Source organism: Convolutriloba macropyga, chromosome 2 (assembly GCF_964194025.1).
Source record: "Convolutriloba macropyga chromosome 2, txConMacr16.3, whole genome shotgun sequence".
Taxonomy (NCBI): domain Eukaryota; kingdom Metazoa; phylum Xenacoelomorpha; order Acoela; family Convolutidae; genus Convolutriloba; species Convolutriloba macropyga.
In genome coordinates, this window is record NC_134469.1 from 60,110,419 (window position 1) to 60,134,658 (window position 24,240).

General features: G+C 35.0%; 1 protein-coding gene across 1 annotated transcript in view; it reads left to right on the forward strand.

Moving 5' to 3' along the window:
- The window catches only part of LOC142334562 (sorcin-like), a 42,475-nt gene that overhangs the window by 12,316 nt on the left and 5,919 nt on the right, over positions 1-24,240 (forward strand). Inside the window, exons 3-4 of the mRNA XM_075382688.1 lie at positions 11,656-11,812; positions 18,027-18,190. Coding sequence (XP_075238803.1) covers positions 11,656-11,812; positions 18,027-18,190 — 321 coding nt within the window. The remainder of the gene's footprint in view (positions 1-11,655; positions 11,813-18,026; positions 18,191-24,240) is intronic.

A 24,240-nucleotide genomic window follows, 5' to 3' on the forward strand; every position in this document is an offset into this window, starting at 1 on the left:
TCAAATTAAGCACTCAATAGCATGCAAAGTATGGCTTCAATCAGCCGAATAAGAGACTCTTTTACCTATAATTGTACATTTTGTTCAAATCAATACATCTAAACAAAATATGTAGACTACAGCGATCTTCCTCCTCAAAAACTACCTAGGCCACTGATAAAAAAATTTAGCCCCTGAGTAATCGCAGACTAACTAAAATAAGAACTTTTTGTCTCTTCCTCTATGGTTGTAAGGTGGTTGAATGCTTTGCAAGTTTGTGTAGACATTTCTTGTTTTTTCATGCTAAAACTTGCTTTTTTCGGATCAACTTATACAAATTTACTAATTTTTTTTGGTACCCCTCAATAACTAAAACTTTTTTTCAAGATTTCTTAGTTTTCGAGCAGTTTAAGCAATTTTGGAAGATTCTTAATTTGTTTTCTAAAGTCACATTGAAAACAAAACATATGAAGACCACAAAAGGACTTCCCCTCTGTCATGTGTAAACCTATCTGTAAAAGATCTTTTTTTTATTAAAGTCATCGATTTAAATTAGTTGATCTAGAAATTTTTCAAACGTTTTTATGCTTTGTTTTTGTGGAATTTAGATTACACAAATTTTTGAGACATTTTGCTGCCTTTTTTTCCCTCAATTTTCTCTCGTTCACGATGATATATTTCTGACTGAAAGTTGGAGCAAAACTGGGAATGAGAGGAGTTAGCACATTTTTTCAGCTGAACATTACTTAACCTCCTTGTGTGCTTCTAAGCTGTTTTTATATAATCTCTATAAAGTGACTTTTGTTCTATGTTCTGGTAAAAGATTTTGAGTTTTGTTGCGTTCTAGGCTAGCAAGAGATTCGTTTTCTCGGAAAGCAGTAGAAGCAGTTAACTGCTAAAATTTATGTTTTTCCCAGGTTGATTTTTATTCAATTTTATGTGAATTCGAGACGTTTTTGCTTGTTTTGAAGTTGTCATCAATTTTGGTGTTTATAGCCAAATATTTTGTGATTGTTGATTATACAGTCGATAGAATGAATATCAGAAAAATTTGTTCACCTGAATAAGACTCTCATGAAATTTTTATTAAGTTTGAAATTATTGACCAAAGGTTTTTTATCCGCCGAAAACTTCATTTGTAACCAACTTTAATTCCTAATGAGAGGCATGATAGACAACTTCAAATTAAGCACTCAATAGCATGCAAAGTATGGATTCAATCAGCCGAATAAGTGACTCTTTTATTTATAATTGTACATTTTGTTCAAATCAATACATCTAAACAAAATATGTAGACTACAGCGATCTTCCTCCTCAAAAACTACCTAGGCCACTGATAAAAAAATTTAGCCCCTGAGTAATCGCAGACTAACTGAAATAAGAACTTTTTGTCTCTTCCTCTATGGTTGTTAAGTGGTTGAATGCTTTGCAAGTTTGTGAAGACATTTCTTGTTTTTTCTTGCTAAAACTTGCTTTTTCGGATCAACTTATACAAATTTACTTTTTTTTTGGAACCCCTCAATAACTAAAACTTTTTCAAGATTTCTTAGTTATTGAGCAATTTAAGCAATTTCGGAAGATTCTTAATTTGTTTTCTAAAGTCACATTGAAAACAATACATATGAAGACCACAAAAGGACTTCCACTCTGTCATGTGTAAACCTCTCTGTAAAAGATCTTTTTTTATTAAAGTCATCGATTTAAATTAGTTGATCTAGAAATTTTTCAAATGTTTTGATGCTTTGTTTTTTGTGGAATTTAGATTAAACAAATATTAGAGACATTTTGCTGCCTTTTTTCCCTCAGTTTTCTCTCGTTCACGATGATATATTTCTGACTGAAAGTTGGAGCAAAACTGGGAATGAGAGGAGTTAGCACATTTTTTCAGCTGAACATTACTTAACCTCCTTGTGTGCTTCTAAGCTGTTATTTATATGATCTCTATAAAGTGACTTTTGTTTTATGTTCTGGTAAGAGATTTTGAGTTTTGTTGCGTTCTAGGCTAGCAAGAGATTCGTTTTTTCGGAAAGCAGTAGAAGCAGTTAACTGCTAAAATTTATGTTTTTCCAAGGTTGATTTTTATTCAATTTTTTGTGAATTCGAGACGTTTTTGCTTGTTTTGAAGTTGTCATCAATTTTGATGTTTATAGCCAGATATTTTGTGATTGATGATTATACAGTCGATAGAATGAATATCAGAAAAATTTGTTCACGTGAATAAGACTCTCATGAAATTTTTATTAAGTTTGAAATTATTGACCAAATGTTTTTTATCCGCCGAAAACTTCATTTGTAAGCAACTTTAATTCCTAATGAGAGGCATGATAGACAACTTCAAATTAAGAACTCATTAGCATGCAAAGTAAGGCTTCAATCAGCCGAATAAGTGACTCTTTTACCTATAATTGTACATTTTATTCAAATCAATACATCTAAACAAAATATGTAGACTACAGCGATCTTCCTCCTCAAAAACTACCTAGGCCACTGATAAAAAAATTTAGCCCCTGAGTAATCGCAGACTAACTAAAATAAGAACTTTTTGTCTCTTCCTCTATGGTTGTTAAGTGGTTGAATGCTTTGCAAGTTTGTGAAGACATTTCTTGTTTTTTCTTGCTAAAACTTGCTTTTTTCGGATCAACAAATTTACTAATTTTTTTGGAACCCCTCAATAACTAAAACTTTTTCAAGATTTCATAGTTACTGAGCAATTTAAGCAATTTTGGAAGATTCTTAATTTGTTTTCTAAAGTCACATTGAAAACAATACATATGAAGACCACAAAAGGACTTCCCCTCTGTCATGTGTAAACCTATCTGTAAAAGATCTTTTTTTATTAAAGTCATCGATTTAAATTAGTTGATCCAGAAATTTCTCAAATGTTTTGATGCTTTGTTTTTTGTGGAATTTAGAGACATTTTGCTGCCTTTTTTCCCTCAGTTTTCTTTCGTTCACGATGATATATTTCTGACTGAAAGTTGGAGCAAAACTGGGAATGAGAGGAGTTAGCACATTTTTTCAGCTGAACATTACTTAACCTCCTTGTGTGCTTCTAAGCTGTTTTTATATAATCTCTATAAAGTGACTTTTGTTTTATGTTCTGGTAAGAGATTTTGAGTTTTGTTGCGTTCTAGGCTAGCAAGAGATTCGTTTTTTCGGAAAGCAGTAGAAGCAGTTAACTGCTAAAATTTATGTTTTTCCAAGGTTGATTTTTATTCAATTTTTTGTGAATTCGAGACGTTTTTGCTTGTTTTGAAGTTGTCATCAATTTTGATGTTTATAGCCAGATATTTTGTGATTGATGATTATACAGTCGATAGAATGAATATCAGAAAAATTTGTTCACGTGAATAAGACTCTCATGAAATTTTTATTAAGTTTGAAATTATTGACCAAAGGTTTTTATCCGCCGAAAACTTCATTTGTAACCAACTTTAATTCCTAATGAGAGGCATGATAGACAACTTCAAATTAAGCACTCAATAGCATGCAAAGTATGGCTTCAATCAGCCGAATAAGTGACTCTTTTATTTATAATTGTACATTTTGTTCAAATCAATACATCTAAACAAAATATGTAGACTACAGCGATCTTCCTCCTCAAAAACTACCTAGGCCACTGATAAAAAAATTTAGCCCCTGAGTAATCGCAGACTAACTAGAATAAGAACTTTTTGTCTCTTCCTCTATGGTTGTTAAGTGGTTGAATGCTTTGCAAGTTTGTGAAGACATTTCTTGTTTTTTCTTGCTAAAACTTGCTTTTTCGGATCAACTTATACAAATTTACTTTTTTCTTTGGAACCCCTCAATAACTAAAACTTTTTCAAGATTTCTTAGTTATTGAGCAATTTAAGCAATTTCGGAAGATTCTTAATTTGTTTTCTAAAGTCACATTGAAAACAATACATATGAAGACCACAAAAGGACTTCCACTCTGTCATGTGTAAACCTCTCTGTAAAAGATCTTTTTTTATTAAAGTCATCGATTTAAATTAGTTGATCTAGAAAGTTTTCAAATGTTTTGATGCTTTGTTTTTTGTGGAATTTAGATTAAACAAATATTAGAGACATTTTGCTGCCTTTTTTCCCTCAGTTTTCTCTCGTTCACGATGATATATTTCTGACTGAAAGTTGGAGCAAAACTGGGAATGAGAGGAGTTAGCACATTTTTTCAGCTGAACATTACTTAACCTCCTTGTGTGCTTCTAAGCTGTTTTTATATGATCTCTATAAAGTGACTTTTTTTTTATGTTCTGGTAAGAGATTTTGAGTTTTGTTGCGTTCTAGGCTTGCAAGAGATTCGTTTTTTCGGAAAGCAGTAGAAGCAGTTAACTGCTAAAATTTATGTTTTTCCAAGGTTGATTTTTATTCAATTTTTTGTGAATTCGAGACGTTTTTGCTTGTTTTGAAGTTGTCATCAATTTTGATGTTTATAGCCAGATATTTTGTGATTGATGATTATACAGTCGATAGAATGAATATCAGAAAAATTTGTTCACCTGAATAAGACTCTCATGAAATTTTTATTAAGTTTGAAATTATTGACCAAATGTTTTTTATCCGCCAAAAACTTCATTTGTAAGCAACTTTAATTCCTAATGAGAGGCATGATAGACAACTTCAAATTAAGAACTCATTAGCATGCAAAGTATGGCTTCAATCAGCCGAATAAGTGACTCTTTTACCTATAATTGTACATTTTATTCAAATCAATACATCTAAACAAAATATGTAGACTACAGCGATCTTCCTCCTCAAAAACCACCTAGGCCACTGATAAAAAAATTTAGCCCCTGAGTAATCGCAGACTAACTAAAATAAGAACTTTTTGTCTCTTCCTCTATGGTTGTTAAGTGGTTGAATGCTCTGCAAGTTTGTGAAGACATTTCTTGTTTTTTCTTGCTAAAACTTGCTTTTTTCGGATCAACAAATGTACTAATTTTTTTGGAACCCCTCAATAACTAAAACTTTTTCAAGATTTCATAGTTACTGAGCAATTTAAGCAATTTTGGAAGATTCTTAATTTGTTTTCTAAAGTCACATTGAAAACAATACATATGAAGACCACAAAAGGACTTCCCCTCTGTCATGTGTAAAGCTATCTGTAAAAGATCTTTTTTTTTATTAAAGTCATCGATTTAAATTAGTTGATCCAGAAATTTCTCAAATGTTTTGATGCTTTGTTTTTTGTGGAATTTAGAGACATTTTGCTGCCTTTTTTTCCGTCAGTTTTCTTTCGTTCACGATGATATATTTCTGACTGAAAGTTGGAGCAAAACTGGGAATGAGAGGAGTTAGCTCATTTTTTCAGCTGAACATTACTTAACCTCCTTGTGTGCTTCTAAGCTGTTTTTGTATAATCTCTATAAAGTGACTTTTGTTTTGTGTTCTGGTAAAAGATTTTGAGTTTTGTTGCGTTCTAGGCTAGCAAGAGATTCGTTTTCTCGGAAAGCAGTAGAAGCAGTTAACTGCTAAAATTTATGCTTTTCCCAGGTTGCTTTTTATTCAATTTTATGTGAATTCGAGACGTTTTTGCTTGTTTTGAAGTTGTCATCAATTTTTGATGTTTATAGCCAAATATTTTGTGATTGATGATTATACAGTCGATAGAATGAATATCAGAAAAATTTGTTCACCTGAATAAGACTCTCATGAAATTTTTATTAAGTTTGAAATTATTGACCAAATGTTTTTTATCCACCGAAAACTGCATTTGTAACCAACTTTAATTCCTAATGAGAGGCATGATAGACAACTTCAAATTAAGAACTCAATAGCATGCAAAGTATGGCTTCAATCAGCCGAATAAGTGACTCTTTTACCTATAATTGTACATTTTATTCAAATCAATACATCTAAACAAAATATGTAGACTACAGCGATCTTCCTCCTCAAAAACTACCTGGGCCACTGATAAAAAGATTTTGCCCCTGAGTAATCGCAGACTAACTAAAAGAAGAACTTTTTGTCATTTCCTCTATGGTTGTTAAGTGGTTGAATGCTTCGCAAGTTTGTGAAGACATTTCTTGTTTTTTCTTGCTAAAACTTGCTTTTTTTCGGATCAACTTATACAAATTTACTAATTTTTTCGGAACCCCTCAATAACTAAAACTTTTTCAAGATTTCTTAGTTATTGAGCAATTTAAGCAATTTTGGAAGATTTAATTTGTTTTCTAAAGTCACATTGAAAACAATACATATGAAGACCACAAAAGGACTTCCCCTCTGTCATGTGTAAACCTCTCTGTAAAAGATCTTTTTTATTAAAGACATCGATTTAAATTAGTTGATCTAGAAATTTTTCAAATGTTTTGATGCTTTGTTTTTTTTGTGAAATTTAGATTACACAAATTTCAGAGACATTTCGCTGCCTTTTCGTTTTTTTCCCTAAGTTTTCTCTCGTTCACGATGATATATTTCTGACAGAAAGTTGGAGAAAAATTGAGAATGAGAGGAGTTAGCACATTTTTTCAGCTGAACATTACTTAACCTCCTTGTGTGCTTCTAAGCTGTTTTTTTATAATCTCTATAGTGACTTTTGTTTTATGTTCTGGTAAAAGATTTTGAGTTTTGTTGCGTTCTAGGCTAGCAAGAGATTCGTTTTCTCGGAAAGCAGTAGAATTAGTTAACTGCTAAAATTTTTTGTTTTGCAGAGTAAACTCTATTTTTATTGTATTCCTCAGGATCTGGTTTTTGATTTATATACAAATCTACCAAATTATTGAAAAAGCGGTTGTCCCTAAAATTTGAAGGAAATATTGAAAAGGAAAGGAAAAAACACTTTTCGGGGCGGGGGGCAGATCGCCGTTGAAACTTAAAATAAAAGAACGGAGGAAAATTGTAGTGATTTTAGTTAAACTTTAAGTGGAGATTTTTTACCAATAATTCTTTACAGTTTCAAGACTAAATTTTAACAATTTAAACTATTTTACCAAAAATTTCCATTGAAAATCATTTTTTCCTCGAAAATTAATTTTAAAAACCTTTTACGGTCTGCATGCAAAAATCAACCGCTGAAAATGTGAAACGAGGCGATAAAATTGTATTCTGTTCAAACTTCTAGTGTTTTTTTGCAAATAATTCTTCTTTTCACACGGAGCTAACCAATTCAATATTTTCATACTTTTGAAGAAGCGAAAACCAGTTCCATGGGTTGAACATCAAATCAATCAAAAACGTAACTGAAAAGTAAAGATGGAAATCTTTTTTGATTTTTTTTATTTTTGTTCTTTATATTGTCAGAGTAGATAGTTCGAACTATTCTCCTCTAGAAAATGAAATACGGCAGTATTTTTCCTGAAAATTATAACATCTCTATTTACTTTACTTTTTTTGTATCTGCTGTTCGAACTGTGATCGTTTTTGGGTCTCCAGGCCGTCTGGTAAAATAAAAAAAATCAAATAGTTTTTTGTGAAACTCCTCATATGACGAACGAAAAATTTCGGAAATTTTGAAATATTAGGAAAACTTAAGTAGTTGCTACAAAATGCGGTTTTGAGATCACAATTTGGTTAAGCAAAGGTAGTGGAGATTAAACACATCTGCTTGGTTTTGAAAAAAAATTCAATTTTTTGATTATCGATACAATTGCCTCAAGAATTAAGTACCTAGATTTCCAAAAAACCAATCAACACCTAAATGGATTGTGACGACACTTTAGTAAAACTCAGATGCCAGAAAGGAATTCTATGAAATGTTTATTTTTGCTGGCGAGGTCTGTATTTATGTGTATGTCTGTGCGCGAGGTTCTGTGGGTGTACACGTGTGTGTGTGTGTGTGTGTGTGTGTGTTTGTGTGTGTGTGTGTGCGCGCGCGTGCGTGCGTGCGTGTGTGTGTTTGTGTGTAAAATAAGGGCAGAGAGCAAAAACTGTCAGAAGTCTTAGAAAATTAGAAAAAGTACTTCATTTTTTCTAAAAGTTGCGGCTTCAAACAAGTAGGAAAATTAGAAAAATTACTTTAAAGTTGCTACAAATTGTGGTCTGAACTAAATTCAAATTTTGAACTGTTTGTTTTTAAATCGCGGCAAATCTGCAGGACGGCATACCTGCGAGATTTTTAACAATTTTCCACTCATTCTCATGAAATATCAAAATTGACAAAATTTTTCGAATTCTGCTCATGAAATATCAAAATTGATACATTTCGATAAAAGTTTTCGATACATTTTAAAGTTACATTACTTAAAAGTTTTGTTACAAAGATATGTTTACCGACACAATTGCTTGAAAAAATCCACGAGTATTTTTTTCGAAAAAAAGACAGAATACTTAAACGAACAGTGAAAAATTTTTGCATTTAGTGTAAACATATTTTTGAGTGTTCTACCTTAATTTTTCGAATTATGCTCATGAAATATCAAAATTGACAAAAGTTTTCGATACATTTTAAAGTTACATTACTTAAAAGTTTTGTTACAAAGATATGTTTACCGACACAATTGCTTGAAAAAATCCACGCGTATTTTTTTCGAAAAAAAGACAGAATACTTAAACGAACAGTGAAAAATTTTTGCATTAAGTGTAAGCATATTTTTGAGTGTTCTACCTTAATTTGTTTTTGTTTCAATATTAGCGTAAATTAGGGGAACCATTCGCGGTTGGTTTTTGACGATGCATGCGCTTTGTTCTAGTGGCTTTGTTTTGAAGCCAAGAAATGTTCTGCGTTTGAATTTTTGCGGTTGAGTATGTTATAGATGGTGCAATATCAGACATGACTTCACCAAAATTTTGGACGGCTAGTTTACAGATGATTAGAGTATGTTTTACGTTGCATGTTGAGCATCTTGTAAAAATGAAAGGTCAATTGGCTTTTCTTGTGAATTTTTTCGAAATAATCAATCTTGTTACAGGTGTTTTGAGGCTCATTTTTTTATTGTTTTAAGATGGAAACATAACTCTAAACAAAATCTTTATTGACTCTGTCGTAATTTGCATGCTTAAATGGCTTCATAAAATTTCAATAATTGACAAATTATTGCCTTTAATTATATCTTTTCAGTTAATTTCCAAAGCCACACCTCGCAAAGTATGCACCTACTAAGAATGGGGTCTTGAATAATACATCAGTTCTGTTAATCAATAATTGAGTGTAGTAAAAAGTTGCTCTGCATTGAATTCAATTTTCATTAATCAGTCTATTGTCTGTCTGTTTTTCTGGTAACGGCTGATAAAAGAGTCATACATAAGAGTTAGTGCAACAGGAACAGCAGTGCTGCATTCGTTGCACATATTTTTTGAAATCTTTTGCAAATTGTGGGCTGAGAATGACGTAGATCATCGGCATAGCCAAGAAGTTGAGGTTGAAAAGAGAGTTGGAATATCGCAATATGATTTGAACTGGCGCGGGTTTCGGGGTGAACATAAATTCCTCTCCAATAATAAAAAGCATTAGTGTTAGCAGGACATTTGGTATGAAACAGATGATGTAGACAAATGTGATGGTAGAAAAGACTTTAGCTGATCGCTCAGTCATTACCTCCATTGTCGTTTTACCAGCGTTGTGTTGGTTCTCTTCTGGTTCTCTTTCGTGCTCTACTTTGGAGTCAGTCAGATTGGAGTTGTCGGTTTCGGAGCGTGGTAGCATTGTGATTGTCGTATGTTGTGTTGTGTGCTCTGAGTTGGAGAGTCGCGGAGAGGGAGTGAGTTGTTCGACACTGATCACAGGTACAGATGTTATGCTGATGGTAGGGTGGGTGATCCCGGATGTCGTGGCTGGGACGGTTGTCTGATTCTGAGACAGAACTGTAGTTCGGGTGGCGTTTCTGCTCTTTGCCTGTGTTGCTCTTCGTCGTAAGTCAAGATAGCTAAGTGAGTATAGAACAATCATGGAGAATAAAATGATGCCAATGACACTCATGTATACCATCATGGCCACTTTGTCGAAGTAGAGGGAAAGAGTGGAGAAAACGGTTGATATGACGAGGTTTCCAATGCAGAGATAAAGTGCAGTTTGGAATGTGAAATCCATTCGGCCAACTTGGCAAATGTAGATATATCTGAAAAATGCTCTGTCTTAAAATTACTCTTGGTCAGCGATTATTATCGCTGTTTGGGGAGGATAATCAGCGGTATCGAGGAATTAATAACTCTAATGTTTCTCTATGCATACTTTCCTACATGCAAACAGTTTGCCAAACTTTAAAGTTGGATGGGAGCACTTTGGAGTACAAGAGAGGAATACCAAAAAATAATTTCCCTGAGTCCCTATACAGTATCCCTAATTTGAGGCGTAAATTATTTGACTACAGTTGACTAAATTATTGTCCTACCTGTTGACGGCGATAGATAGCATAGCAATTGTTGAAGATAATTCGAGAAAGAAGGTGAACCAGAATACGAAGTCGCTGTTGTTGTGGTTGCAGTTGAAAGCCTCTATAGGGAAGAGTGCTGCACATGCAAGTAGACAAATGATGGCCAATGCCACTATGAGCAGATCTGAAGGACTCCTGGGAACCACAGAGCGCATCTTGGAAATGAGGACTACTGCCACAGTCAGATTGACCATTGTGCCCAAAATGCTGAACACACTGTAGAAGAGAGACATGAGCCCGCACTCTGTCTCGTTGAAGTCTAGGAATGTCGTCATTGTTTCCCGTCTGGCATTATGTCCTCCTGGGAATACATTTGCGTCTTTGTAGAGACTGATGTTGTTTCCCACGTCAATTGACTGCACCATTTTGCCAAAGTCGACGCCGTCTATAATTAGACTTTTTTAAACAGACTTCTCAAGCTCAAAGTTGTTTAAAGTTTCTATTAGCGGCGACTGCAAACTGTTTTCACTATTCAAAAAAATGGTATGAGCGGTATTTCCAATTGCCTGTAATTGGGAATGACGCTGTTGCTCATGGCACCAAAAATGTCTGAGAGGCTAATTTGGAAATTTTTATTTGCTATTTGTGTTTACGTGTAAATGTTCAACTGAAAGTCAGATTAAATTCCATTAAATGCAACCTAGCGAATCAAAATCAACGTGATGCAGAAATTTGAAAGTGGAGGAGGATAAATAAATAAAGCGGCAACAAAAGTAACAGTGACAACAAGGGAATAATCAAGTGGAAAAACAACGTTGGAGGAAAGAAAATGTAGGCTGTCTCAATCAGATAGGGCTTTTCCTTAAATTTTCCTTAAAGGAGCAGAGCTACTTCGTTTAAAAAGTGAATCAAATTTTATAACGAGTAATGTTGCGAGTAAACAGCATTTATTTGAATCTTTAGAGGAGGGCGCTTTTATTTTATATTCTTCACATAGTATACGCTAGGTAAATGATTTTGTACATTTGGTTAGCAAAATGATTGAGATATATTTAGGGTTTTTGAGATTTTATCAGTGGACGTAGAAAGGTACAATGCAGTGGCTCTTTTGAATTTCCTAGTAGAAATAAGTCAGCTGATTGCGGTGGGTACATAACATTTGTTTAGGTAAAATGAAGCGATAAGTGGAAACGTACGTTTTCCGCTATCACTGTATTTTCTCATTATGAACCTCTGCCTTTCTCCGGTTCAGATCTGTCCTTCTAACAGGAAGTGGTTTCTCCTAGCTTGCAGACCGAGCTAATTGAGCTTACAACCCAAGTTCATAAGAGTTATGGTCTAATTATTGTTTCAGTTTGGGACAAATAGCATCCTGAATTGTTGTTGCAAATTAATCTGCTTAATTGATGTGATAGTATTTTTTCAGAAGTAAAAATAGCACCGTAATTATGTACCAAGCGCCACCTCCAAATGCAGGCTACTACCCGCCACCTCAGCAACAGGCGAGACCCGACCTGTTTGCCTGGTTCAGCGCCGTTGACACAGATCGATCAGGCAAAATTAAGCCGAAAGAATTGCAGCAGGTGCGATATATTTGTACTACTTTACTGCCTATGTCAACTATTTTCTAATGTCAACTACTTCCTAAGTTGATAGTACTGAAGGCTCGCTGCCATATATGAAAACACCAACTTATTTGTCAAAACCAAATAGTTTTTTGACAACATTGAGGAACTTAGGAGAAAACTTTTGTGACGTAGTTTTCAGCCGGGATAGCTAAAATTTAATTTTGCTTGCTTGCTTGTAAAATGATATCAGTATTTGTGATTTTAAATGGTCTTGCAAATTTATACTGACATTCTTTGAAGTCGAAGATCAAGTTCAGTCGTTAATATGTTAAGTTCAAGCAACAAGGAACCCTTTATTTTCATGATAGATTGTACTCAACATGAATTGAATCTACAAGGGGCGTAAAAAAGAAGATTTATGTGAATATTTGACTCTCAATAGCTGCGAAGCGATAGCGGGGCTATTATTGGTCTCACCGTGGTTTTTCTGTAGGAAGGATTTGTATCAGTCTTTTTAATGGCCGCCAAGCGATAGCTGGGGCTATGATTGGCCTTCCCTTTTTTACGACTCGAAGAGGGTTATTGATTTTCTTTCATTTTTTTGTTTTTTACATGCAGTAGAAAGTGCGAAAAATTGTCTTGGTGAACAGATTTTTGTTTAGCTAGAGATGTTTTCTGATCATGCGCAGCGTTCAGTGAAAGACCTTTGACTTTGTTAAGTGTTTTTTGACAGAATGGACTTATTTCTAATAGTCAGTGCATATGGTAACTTCCTTTTGATATTCCATGCATTGAAAGCCTCTTTCTAACTGAGGAAATTTTTGTTTTGATAAAACTTTACTTTTGCTAATCTGCTTTTTTTTGTATTTTGTTTTTTTACTTAAGTATTTTTGGCACCTTTAGGGATTTCAATTTTGTTTTCTTTAATCGAAAAGTTTTTTTGGGTGCTGAGTCTTTGAAATACAGTTAAAATATTTTCGTTTTATTTTTTTTCAGATTCCAGGTTTTTTTGCAAATTATTTTGTAACAAATCTTTGAATTGTTTTCTTTTATTTCGTTTATCTGTACAGGAAGACGGCAATGTGATTATTCGCAGCATCGAAGGCAAAATAAAGAAACTTAATTGTTTTTCTAAACTTTATTATTATTGGTTTTTAACTTTCGAAAAGTTTTCTTTTGAAAAAAAAATATTTTAATACATGTGCATTATATTCACATTCCAGCATGTCTAATTCTAGCGTTATCCTAAAGACCATTGTTTTTCTAGTTTTTTTTTGCTCTGGTCTTATCAGTTGTTTAAAAAAATAAATTATTTTAGCGTGCTATTTGTTTCCTTTTGTATATTGCAGCTGAGATTTAGCTGGAATATTTAAATGTTTTGACTGACTGTCTTTTTCTTGATTAATTTTATTTTTGCAAAATTTTTGTGAAAATATTTCCAACCTATTTTTGTGAAATTATAGCTCTTTTTGTGAAAATATTTCCAACGAGAGAATTATATCTAAGTTTTCTCTTAATTTCTATGACTCCGAAACCTAAAAATTCTTGATTACTAAATTTCCGTATCCTTTTTCTTGAAAAATTCAGTTTAGTTTCTAAGAGTTATCTTTTGATAATCTCTTCCTTATGATTTCACAATGTGTCTTTTGACGCGCAGAGTTGATTGTGGAGTTCTCATTTTTTAAGACGTAGTATGATGATTTATTTCATGACAAGTGAGTTTTAGACTGTTTCACTATCCTGAGAATTAGGGCCATTTTTCAGCGTTGCCAAATAGTTCAGAATATGAAACTTTGCGGTATCAAGATTTCAGTGCGTTTTTTTAGGCAAAATCGTCTTGTGTCTCAAGTCATTGCAAGGTTCTCCTGTTCTCAACCATTCTTTTGTCTGTTTTGGTAATTTTTGAAACTAGGGCGTCACGACAGTTTATTTAGCTAGCGCCTATTTTCTGACAATCTGCGGACTATGTTTTGAAAATGTATTCTGGGAGTGGCCTAAACTGCTGTGAGAAACTGAGATGATTGAAATTGTTTTCCTACGTTTTCCCAGATGTTCCTGTTTGCGCTAGACATTGAGTCTTACTGATAATTGAGGCGTTTTCTGGAAAACTAAATGATAAAGGTTTCGTTTCTATGAAACTTTGTAATTGATGGATTCATTTTTTATAAACCGAGTTTTAGTAATTTTGAGTCATCTGTTTCAATTTGGTTGGCTTGTCGTTTTTGCAAAATATTTGATTTAATATTTCTCGTCAACAATTGTAGGATCTGCGGAAAAAGAGTGGTTATTTGTTTATGAAGCGTATTAGATGAGAACAGAAATTGTTTTTCTGGAGCAGCGGCCAGCCTTTCAAGGGCAGTTATTTTGGTATTCCTTTTTTTAAATTCAATATACCTCTGGATCTCGTTCTTCGTTTTCGCGACTTCGTTTGATTTCTGTCTTACCTCAATCGCTGTTCCAACTTAATGAAATTTAAATTTCTAAAGCAATTTCACGCGAATATGTCCAAACTCCAAACGCAAACTCAATGGAATTGGGATGAACGAATAAAGCCCGGGCACTAAGACTTGAAGTTTAAAGACTTGACCTGCATTAAATTATATGAGTTCCTTAGTATATACTCTTATCTGGTTTTTGGTATGAAGCTCGTTGACTTGCTTTTGGAGGCAGAATTCGCCATTTTTATCAAATCTATCGAAACTGCGCACTAGACTGGATGACTTTGGAAAAAAGAAATAAATTGGAAACTGCATAATTTTTCTAGGTGTCAAATGGTGGTCTAATTGTGCTCGCATTTTCTTCAGACTTTATATTAAAAAAACATCAAATTTTAGTGAGGTGCTCTGATATTGAGTGCATTACAGGATATTTGAAGAGAAAATTTTGGCTGATTTAGAAGATATACCGTTTTATTTATACGCTAATAAACACTTTTCTATCAATTTAACATTGATGTGTTAGATCCACTGGAACGGCTAAAAATAGAGCAGTTCTCTCAACATTTTAATTTCAAGATTGTATGCTGACAATTTCATACTGAATACATTCAGTTTTGGCAGAATTTTTTACCTATAAAACTACTAAGAGGTTAAAGCATGGTGGAGTACGAATTCGGCGACGGTGTTTTAATTGAATTAAGACGTATAACCTGCAGTAGGGTGATTCGAGTTGATTCCGAAGGCGTCCGGCAAGGGTTTTAAGTTGCTCAAACCAAGTCTGTGGCATTTTATTTCTGAGGCCTTTTTTCATGCAATTTTCGGCTAAACCAATTTCTCGTTCAACTTTTTGTCCGTATAAACGGGATGAAAGAGTTACGCTTTAAAGTCTCTGAGCATGTGATTCGCCGAAACTGAATTGAAATTTTGATTGAAATTAAAACAGAATAGATCCGACATTTCATGGTGTGAAGGTCTTTTTTAATCGTCTACTTCAGCCACTCACTCAACCGCTACTCACCCCCCGAAGACCCCCTTCCACCTTCCTCTACTTCCCAATTTGGATCCCCTTTTTTCGAGCCCTCCAAGCCCTACCCAAGTGTGACTTAAAAGCTAATAACGCAAATGAACGAAACAAATCGCTTCTCTAAGGATGGAAAAAGACGTCATGCACTCCTTTCCCGTCGGCCTTTCTCCATCCCTAAGCACCAGCAGGCTACTACAAGAGCCAAACCTCCACAGGTTGAGAGCAATTTGCTCGACGTTAGTGGGTTATGTTTTCCGCCGTTAATATTTTGCAACCATATAATATCACACATACTTCAAATCTGCTTTCTGTTAGTTAATCATGCAAATTTAATTAAACTGCTGGCATGACGTCTTCTTCCATCCTTAGAGAAGCGAATTTTTTTCGTTCATTTGCGTTATTAGTTTTTAAGTCACACTTGATTTACCTCTCAAAATAGGTTTTCTCAACTTTCAGAATTTTTGGCTGACTTTAACTGAAGGAGATAAAGTCAACTGAGTGTTCGTCACTCTATTTGATGGTTATTTGAGAGCATCTTATAGGAACAACACGTTTTGTAGAACTTTTGATTTCAAATTTTTGCAAAAACAGAACTGACTAATGTCGTGCTAAGTCTCCAAAACGACAGGCGAGCAGTTGACTTCAGTATTAGCCTGCTTGGGCTAGCATTAGGCCGCGCATTAGGAGTGGACTGCTTGAGTGGAGCGGGGGGTCACCAGGTAGAGTAGGGCGTACGAGGGGAGTCCCCGGACAGGTGTTGACTGAAAAGGGTCAGGCTCTAAGGGAGCTGCTCAGCCACTTAATGCCCTCCGGGTGTACCTGTTAATCCCGTTTTTGAGGACGTTAAGTCAATAAACAGGTCAGATGAAAATTGGTCAAGTGAAAGATGACCTAAGAAACAGTCTTCAGAATATCAACTCATAACTCGTATCTAAATCGCTTATCTAACGCTTATCTAAATCAAAACTATCGAAGAAAAATGCAATTAACAAAAAAAGAAGACAATTACCTTATAAAACTGTAGCAAGATGCAGACAATTTATTAGTTTGGGTGGGGGTGTTCGGGATAATTCGGGGTCGGGGGTACCTATGGGATGAGGTGGGTGACGTGGGTAGCTGGGGTGAATAGGGGATGCATACGTTGTGGGGGTACGTGGCTGGGGCTGGCTGCTTTTGTAGTTTGTGGGGGGACGGGGTTGGCAGTTAGGTGGCGGCGGGAGTGTTTCTGTAGTTGGGGACGTAGCCGGTTTGAAGGTGAGGATTTGGGGCGTGGTGCGCCAATGTTGGGAGTGTGGTTCGGGTGGGGGTGACCTTTAACCTCACCAGCAGTTTCTAATTTCCTTTTTTTTCTAGGGATTAAGCACTGGAAATTAAGAACAAATTTGCTCCAGGTAAAGCCGGTAGAGTACAGCAAACCACTCGAAATATCATGCAATATAATCTCTAAACTCACCTTAAGTAAATCAAAATATCGAAAACACTGGAGAATCAACAAAAATTATTAGTTTAGTAAAACTAAAGAAAGCTGCAAAAAATGCAGATGTAGTTTTTAGGTTAGGGTTCTGGGGGGGGGGGGGGGGGTGCTGATGCAGGTAGGTAGAGGTGTGTTATCTGATGGTTGCGTAGTTTGGGGGACTCTGTAGATTTGATAGGGAGGAGGAGCTGTCGCGGGAATAGTGTTTCCAAAATGACTTTGTGACCGGCAATATAATTGCGAAATCATAATTTTAGGAAATAAGTTTCTATTGAAGTCCAATGTTTGGAAATAGAAGGCAATGTTCAAGAACAGAGGCCGTTGATCGAAAAGAAATGAAAGGCCAAGTCATGAAAACATTCAAACTGGCTTTTCGAAATTCAATTTTACCAACATCTCATGATATCAGTAATTATGCGACTGCTAAAGTCAAATGTTCGAAATCAGAAATGTCAAGTCACCTACAAACCTTGTAATACCAGTTATCCTCTGCGAGTCGTAAAAAGCTGTAGAATTTTACTCCTGCTCTTCGAGTCGTAAAAAGACCACACGACTGACGTATTTCTTAAAAACTTTGTTTGAGAGCAATTTTTACACGGAGATCGTATTTTTTCGGTCATATTTTATTATCTTTTTGAGACTGCAGGTCTGCGAATCTATCTCAGCTATTTTCTGGCAGCTGTGTTGAAAAACCTGAAAACTAGCTTTTTTCTCGTTTTTGATCTGGGCATAGCAGAGTGTGTAAGAATGAATTGTGAAATATACTTAGGTAGCTGTATACTTACCTTTTTTGAACAATTTGCTGAATTTCCTTTCAAAAATCGATTTTTTGGCTGATTTTGCTCTGAAATAATTTGTAGGGTTTTATCCACAGTATTTAGATAAATTTTAATTAAGATAATGTTGCGTTTGAAGATGTTTGATATTCATATTCTTACAAGTTTAACAGAAAAAAGTATAACTCGATTTTCTTTTCGCTGGCAGTCAAAAATTATCAAATTGTTCAATGGAGATAGTTTTTTTAGTTCTTTCAATCGTACCTTTTTCTGTTTCTCAACGCTCATGATCGACCTCAATTCTCTGTGCAAAAAAATCTATTTTTGACATCAAGAGCCAATGCACCGAGATTTTGAACATAATCCTGTATTTATTTGAAGGAAGTGATGCCCGTAGTATTTGTTGTTACTTGAGAGGTCGTACGAATGCAAACTACTGCAAGAGTTTGCAGGAATTTTTTGAACAAACCTTCTCAAGCATTTTTATTAAGGATCAAATTTATGGTATTGTAAATAGGCGCTGTCCAATGGGATGACGGAGTTCAATATTGAGACTGTGCAGCTCCTTATGAACTTGTTCGACACAGACCACTCTGGGCAGATCACATATGATGAGTTTGTACGACTGTTCGACTTTGTCAACCAGTGGAGGAATACTTTTATGGCCTACGACAGAGACAGGTAATCAAACCAACAACCCATCCTAATTATTTCCCTCATTGTAGTTAACGTGGAACGCGTAGGAAATAAGGAAGTATGCCCTGTTACTTATGCCCTGTTTCTATGACTATCTGTTAGTTGTGCTCGTTTCATTCGGGGGCACTGCATGCTGACGAAATTTTCATTTTGTGTTGAAAATAGCACGTCGTATATAAGAGCGGTTTTCCCATTTGTCTTAGCTGTCTCTTATACTGAAGACATTAACTCGAGGTTATTTGACAAAAATTTTGTGTAGCTATTCATTGTTGTTTTGACTAAAAGCGGGACTTTTGCCTATGGTTTGATAAATAGGACGTCTTAGAGTTTTAAATTTTCTTAATAGATTTTTTGCATATTTTTGGTAACTTGGAATTTAAATGAATTTTTACGTAAAATTTTTTGGGCCTTCAATTTTAATAAATTTTGGCGTTTCCGTACGGTTTTTCTCTGGTTTCCAGAGGTAAACATAATCCCTTGAATAAGTGTTCTTATTGGACTTGATTTTTATTAAATGATATTTATCTTGCTGCAGCATAATTTGGAGAAGGCTTAAATTGCACTTCAATCTTCACAATTGAGCCTTCTTTATCTGGAAGTTGAGCTTATACAGATCAGTGGTGGTTTCTGTCACAAGCATTGAAGTTTTTTTTCCATTTTGTAATTTGGTGTATATTAGCTGAGATGATATTTCAATCAGTGACATTGCTACAATGAATAAAATTTTTAATGTCTTCATAAATGTTGTAAAATTTCTCTAATAAAAATCATTTGAAGACCATTTGGTAATTCTAATCCTGTTAATCCACTTTTTAATTGATCCCACCCGGGTCGAGGTGTCACCGCTAAAAATCGCTAAAAGATGTAAGATTTGCGGTGAATTTGAGTAAAAGTGTAAGATTTGCGTTCAATGCAATGAATACGGTGAAAAAAAACTTTTAAGCGGTGAAAAATTTTTTTTCAGCGCTTAAGCGGTGAAAGAAAAGTTTTCACCGCTACAAGCAGGATGCGGTGAAAAAAAATTTTTCACCGCTACCATCAGAATGCGGTGAAAAAAAATTTTTCACCGCTACCAGCAGAATGCGATGAAAAAAAAATTTTCACCGCAAAAATCGCAAATCTTACAAAAATTTACCGCTCTAATTTTAACGCTTATCTTTTATTCACAGGAAATATCATTGAAGTAAGTGACAGATGGCGCAGTGGATTACGAAGTTGGTCACACGCATGAGGTAGAGGTTCGAACCCTTGTACGGCAGTTTCTTTTTTGTAAGAATTCCGGTGAATGCGGTGAAAAAAAATTTTTCACCGCAAAATTCAACGCTATTCTTACAACAATTCACCGCTTTCAGCGCATTCAACGCTAAAAGATGCGGGCGCTTTGCGGTGAAAAAAAATTTTTTTCACCGCTATTCACCGCTAATCTTACATTATTTTTTGTCAAAACCTCGACCCGGGCACTCCCAGTCCGTCGTTTGAGAGCAATTCATCAGACATAAGTGTTTGTTTCTATTTTTGTGAAAATTTTTCTGATGAGTACGGAGAGGATTTATACACCAGGTATCTAATAATGGTTTTAGTTTTCCTTCAAATGAGTATTTTCACGAAAAAACGAAAAAAAGCCAATAACATAAATATAAATTTTCCGGCATATTTTTTTTATAGCTGAGCTGTAAATTGAACGTAGCTATCTATATAGCGGTGAACTTTTTTGTTTTGTTGTCTGACGCTCTTTTTTGTTTTAGAATTGTTATAAAACGTTGTTTTGCTGGATTGATATGAATTCCAGCTTGATTTCTTGTTTTTTGCGTGGTCGAAATTGGAGATTGCAATCGAGGTAGCGCTGAGTGGTCACTGATGAGAGGGAACTGATTGGTATACGGAGATCGTGAATTCGATGGGCGGGAATTTTTAAATCTCGTTTACACACCGCTCCTCAGAATTATATTGCCCAGGCTGTTGTGGCTAGGTTTTGATTATTCTTGACTTGCCTCCCTCAAAAGATTTTCGCTAAGTTTAGTTTGAATTAGTTAAAGTTCACAGATATAAAAGTCACAAGATTTTGATCATGATTGACTTACGCCCCTCAAAAAATTTTTGCTAAGTTTAGTTTGAATTAGTTGAAGATCAAAGATATAAAACTCACAGCGAAAAATACTTCGGGTGACATGGGACAAGAAATCTCAATTCTCGCTGAAAGTTATTTTAGTTCTTGAGTGGAGCCATTTTATCGCCTCATTTCTGCATCTAATTTTATTTTCCGGCACGCAAGTCTGCTTGCCGCCATTTCAACAATCTGCCTTCTTTAGCTGTTTTTTTTAGCTAAAGCGTAACAGGTAATTGACTGCTGTAATGTTTTTTGCCATACCAGTAATTAATAGGCGCATAGCGATAGCTGGCGCTATTATTGGCCTTCTCTTTATTTTTTATCAAGATTTTTTGTTGCGACCATAAGACGTCATGACCACTTCAAATTTGCTTTTTCTGCATTATTTCATGCAATTTCAACTGAATTGCGTGCGTGACGTCATTTTTCACTCTTTATGGAGCGAGCTGTTTGTTCGTTTGCGCGATTAAATTTTTGGTTACACTTGACTTACCTCACTCTCAAGAACGACTCAAAGAGATAAGTTCAAGTGAATTTGCGTCACTCTAATTGAAGGCTATTTGAGAGCAGCTAATCGAAGCAGCTATAAGTTGTACAGATTCTGAATCAAAAGATAAGATCTCACCGTCTTTTTTTCTTCTATTACTTTCACGTGTTTTTGAAAAATGTAGATCTACGAAGCTATTGCGGCTCTTTTTTGGCAATGTGCCAGCTATGTTTGATTGTTTTGTTTTCGTTGGAGAAAATCTGAAAATGTGAGCATTGAAGCTGCTAGTAACTTTTATGTTAGTACTGCGCTGCTTATGAACTATTTGGAGTGCATTAAGTTCTCCTTGTGGCTCACTAGTCTCATAATATGCCCCCTCAACCGCCCCCACTGAGCTTTCTTTAATATTAATTATGCTTTTGTGAAAAATGGTAAGGCACAGTTCTATTTTTCTGTAAAATGAAGTTTTTACAGAACAGTTAACTTTTTTTAGGTCGATGGATTTGTTGGAACATGTTTGCGACGCACAAAGTTCTTAGAGCAAACTCTTTGATGGGAAGCTCAATTAATTTTTTTCTGTGTTAAGTTGTAGTTCTTCACGCCCTCAGTCATATAACCCGTAATCTATTTGCCTCGAAAGTTGTTTTCTCATCAAAATTTTATCTTTTTGAGCTCAATTGAACCATTTGCAAAGCTACAGTTCAAAGGACCTAAATAACACAAAACTACTGACCTTCAAGAGTTCGGCATTAAACAGCTTGATTTTTTTAAAATAGCGTATAATGAGAAAGTCTTTACGTCTTTGATCCAAACGGGCACTTGACAAGTCTTGTTTTCTTGCGCTTTGATCTTATTTGAGAAAGTTGAAAGCTGTCTTAGTCTAAAAGACGGACATATTGCTTTTCAAAATGCAACGATCGAATCTAGTTTGGACAAAAACTGTTAGAGCAAGCATGAATGAGCGAATTGAAACTAATTCGGTCAGATTGATGTTTTTCATAGCAACTATGCTGAGCACGTTTTACATCTAAATGTTAAAAAACTATGTTATCAGTTTGTCCATTTGTATTTTTATCGGAGGATTAACGCCTGGTATCACATTTTCTAACGAGCCACTTTATGAGATTTCAAGGCAACTGTGAGGGCGCATGGAGGACGGCACCACAAAATATGATGGAATTCAAACCTAAGTTATTAACGCAAATCAGTGCAATTCCTAATGTATGACAAACTGACATTAGCCGTAAGAAACGAGTATCTGTTCTGTCCTTTTAAAGCTCCATCAGGTTCTGAGACCTTGCTTTTAAGCTCCATTAATTTTTGTGTATCTTTTGTCCAGCTGTAGCTTTCAAGAAGTTCAGTTTTTCTTCGGCAGCATGTTTTAGCAAGTATGTCAAAAATTTCAAAATTTATGGGTCAGAGCTGCTGAACAAGGCTTATTCTTTTGTGCCAACCCTCAATAACAACAGCTGTTCTGGCCATTCCTTCTATGCCTATGCATGGTTCTATTTTTTGGGGGATATGGGAAGACGGCTTCAAAGGGGACGCTTGCTATATTTTGGTTGAAAATATAAACAGTTTTTTTTTGCGATAACACTGCTACCTAAATACTGTTTGTCTCCTGCATTGTTTCAATGGATATTTACTGTCTCCTGTGGTCTATCAAACGCGAGAGCTTGGATCATTTTAAGGGCGGTTTTCTGTTAGAAACCTCCGAATTTCTAAATCTCCCGAATTTTGGATTGTGATATTTTTTGGACAAACTTTGGGCTATGAGGAAACAGCAACCTGATAACATTGCTTCTAGATGCTGTTTTTTGAAATTCAATTTTGCGGGCGATTCGAAAATCAAGCAAAATCTTATCAGACTTACAATGAGTTACTTAGAGCAATAGTTGCTAAGCTGATTATTTTAGCATAAATTCATTGCGGTTTCGAATCTGCGGCACAATAAGCCATAGAACAGATGTATTCATTCATTGGTATTCTGCTTTTGACAGCAGTAACTAATCAACTTTTGTAGATTTAGCTTTTTACCTAAAATAGTTATTAAGCTTAAAAGCATAAATAAGTTTTGAAATGAAGTCATTCATTGGTGTTCTGCTTTCGATGACAGTAACTAATCAACTCATGAAGATTTAGCTTCTTACATAAAATAGTGAATCAGCTTTAAAATCATACCACCAGTCAATGATCGCATATTAAATAACAAATGTTTTTTCAAACCAAAATGGTATCGATGTGCATTTGGAATGATCATTATGGAAATAATTATTTTGTTATTAGTTCAGTTTTTCTATTGTTTAAAAGACTTAGTTGTTTTTCATCAAGCATTGTTATTGGAGAGACAGGGCAGGTTAAATTTTCGGTATATGGAGAGCAATATGATGATGATGATGATGATGATGATGATGAGGATGATGATGATGATGATGATGATGATGATGATAACAATAGATAGAATATAATAAAAAAAATTGACGTAATTGGAGCAGTAGGTCAACTGCGGCCTGTGCTCGTTGCTTTTCTTGTTGTTTTCTACTTTTCAGATTGCTCTTGTCATGAGCAGTGTTGCTGTTTTTTGGTGACTCTTGTCATCTTTTCGCGTCTGAAACTTATAATTGGTTAGTCTGTTAACCTGAAGCGTTGGCTTATCCTCATACAGCAGCTTTGCGGATGCAGACAATTGAAACATCAACTGTTGCTGCTCGACGCCATATTTCAAATTTTGTGCAACAAAATTATACAATAAATTCGAAAGCCTAGTAATTGTTCCGTTGGACTTTGAAGCGAAGACGTCTGGCCAAATTGCTAATTTTTGGCATAAGTCGATGTGTTCCTTTTTTTAGTTCTCCCTGTGACTCACTAGTCTCTTAATATGCCCCACTCAACCGCCTCCACTGAGCCCCCTTTAATAATAGATATGCTTTTGTGAAAAATGGTAAGGCACAGTTCTATTTTTCTGTAAAATGAACAGTTTTTACAGAACAGTTAACTTTTTTTAGGTCGATGGATTTGTTGGAACATGTTTGCGACGCACAAAGTTCTTAGAGCAAACTCTTTGATGGGTAGCTCAATTAATTTTATTCTGTGTTAAGTTGTAGTTTTTCACGCCCTCAGTCATATAACCCGTAATCTATTTGCCTCGAAAGTTGTTTTCTCATCAAAATTTTATCTTTTGGAGCTCAATTGAACCATTTGCAAAGCTACTGTTCAAAGGACCTAAATAACACAAAACTACTGCCCTTCAAGAGTTCGGCTTGAAACAGCTTGATTTTTTTTGAAATAGCGGAATAATGAGGAAAAAGTTTTCACTTTACGTCTTTGATCCAAATGGGCACTTGACATGTCTTGTTTTTTGCGCTTTGAGAAAGTTGAAAGCTATCTTAATCTAGAAGACGGACATATTGTTTTTCAAAATGCAACGATCGAATCTAGTGT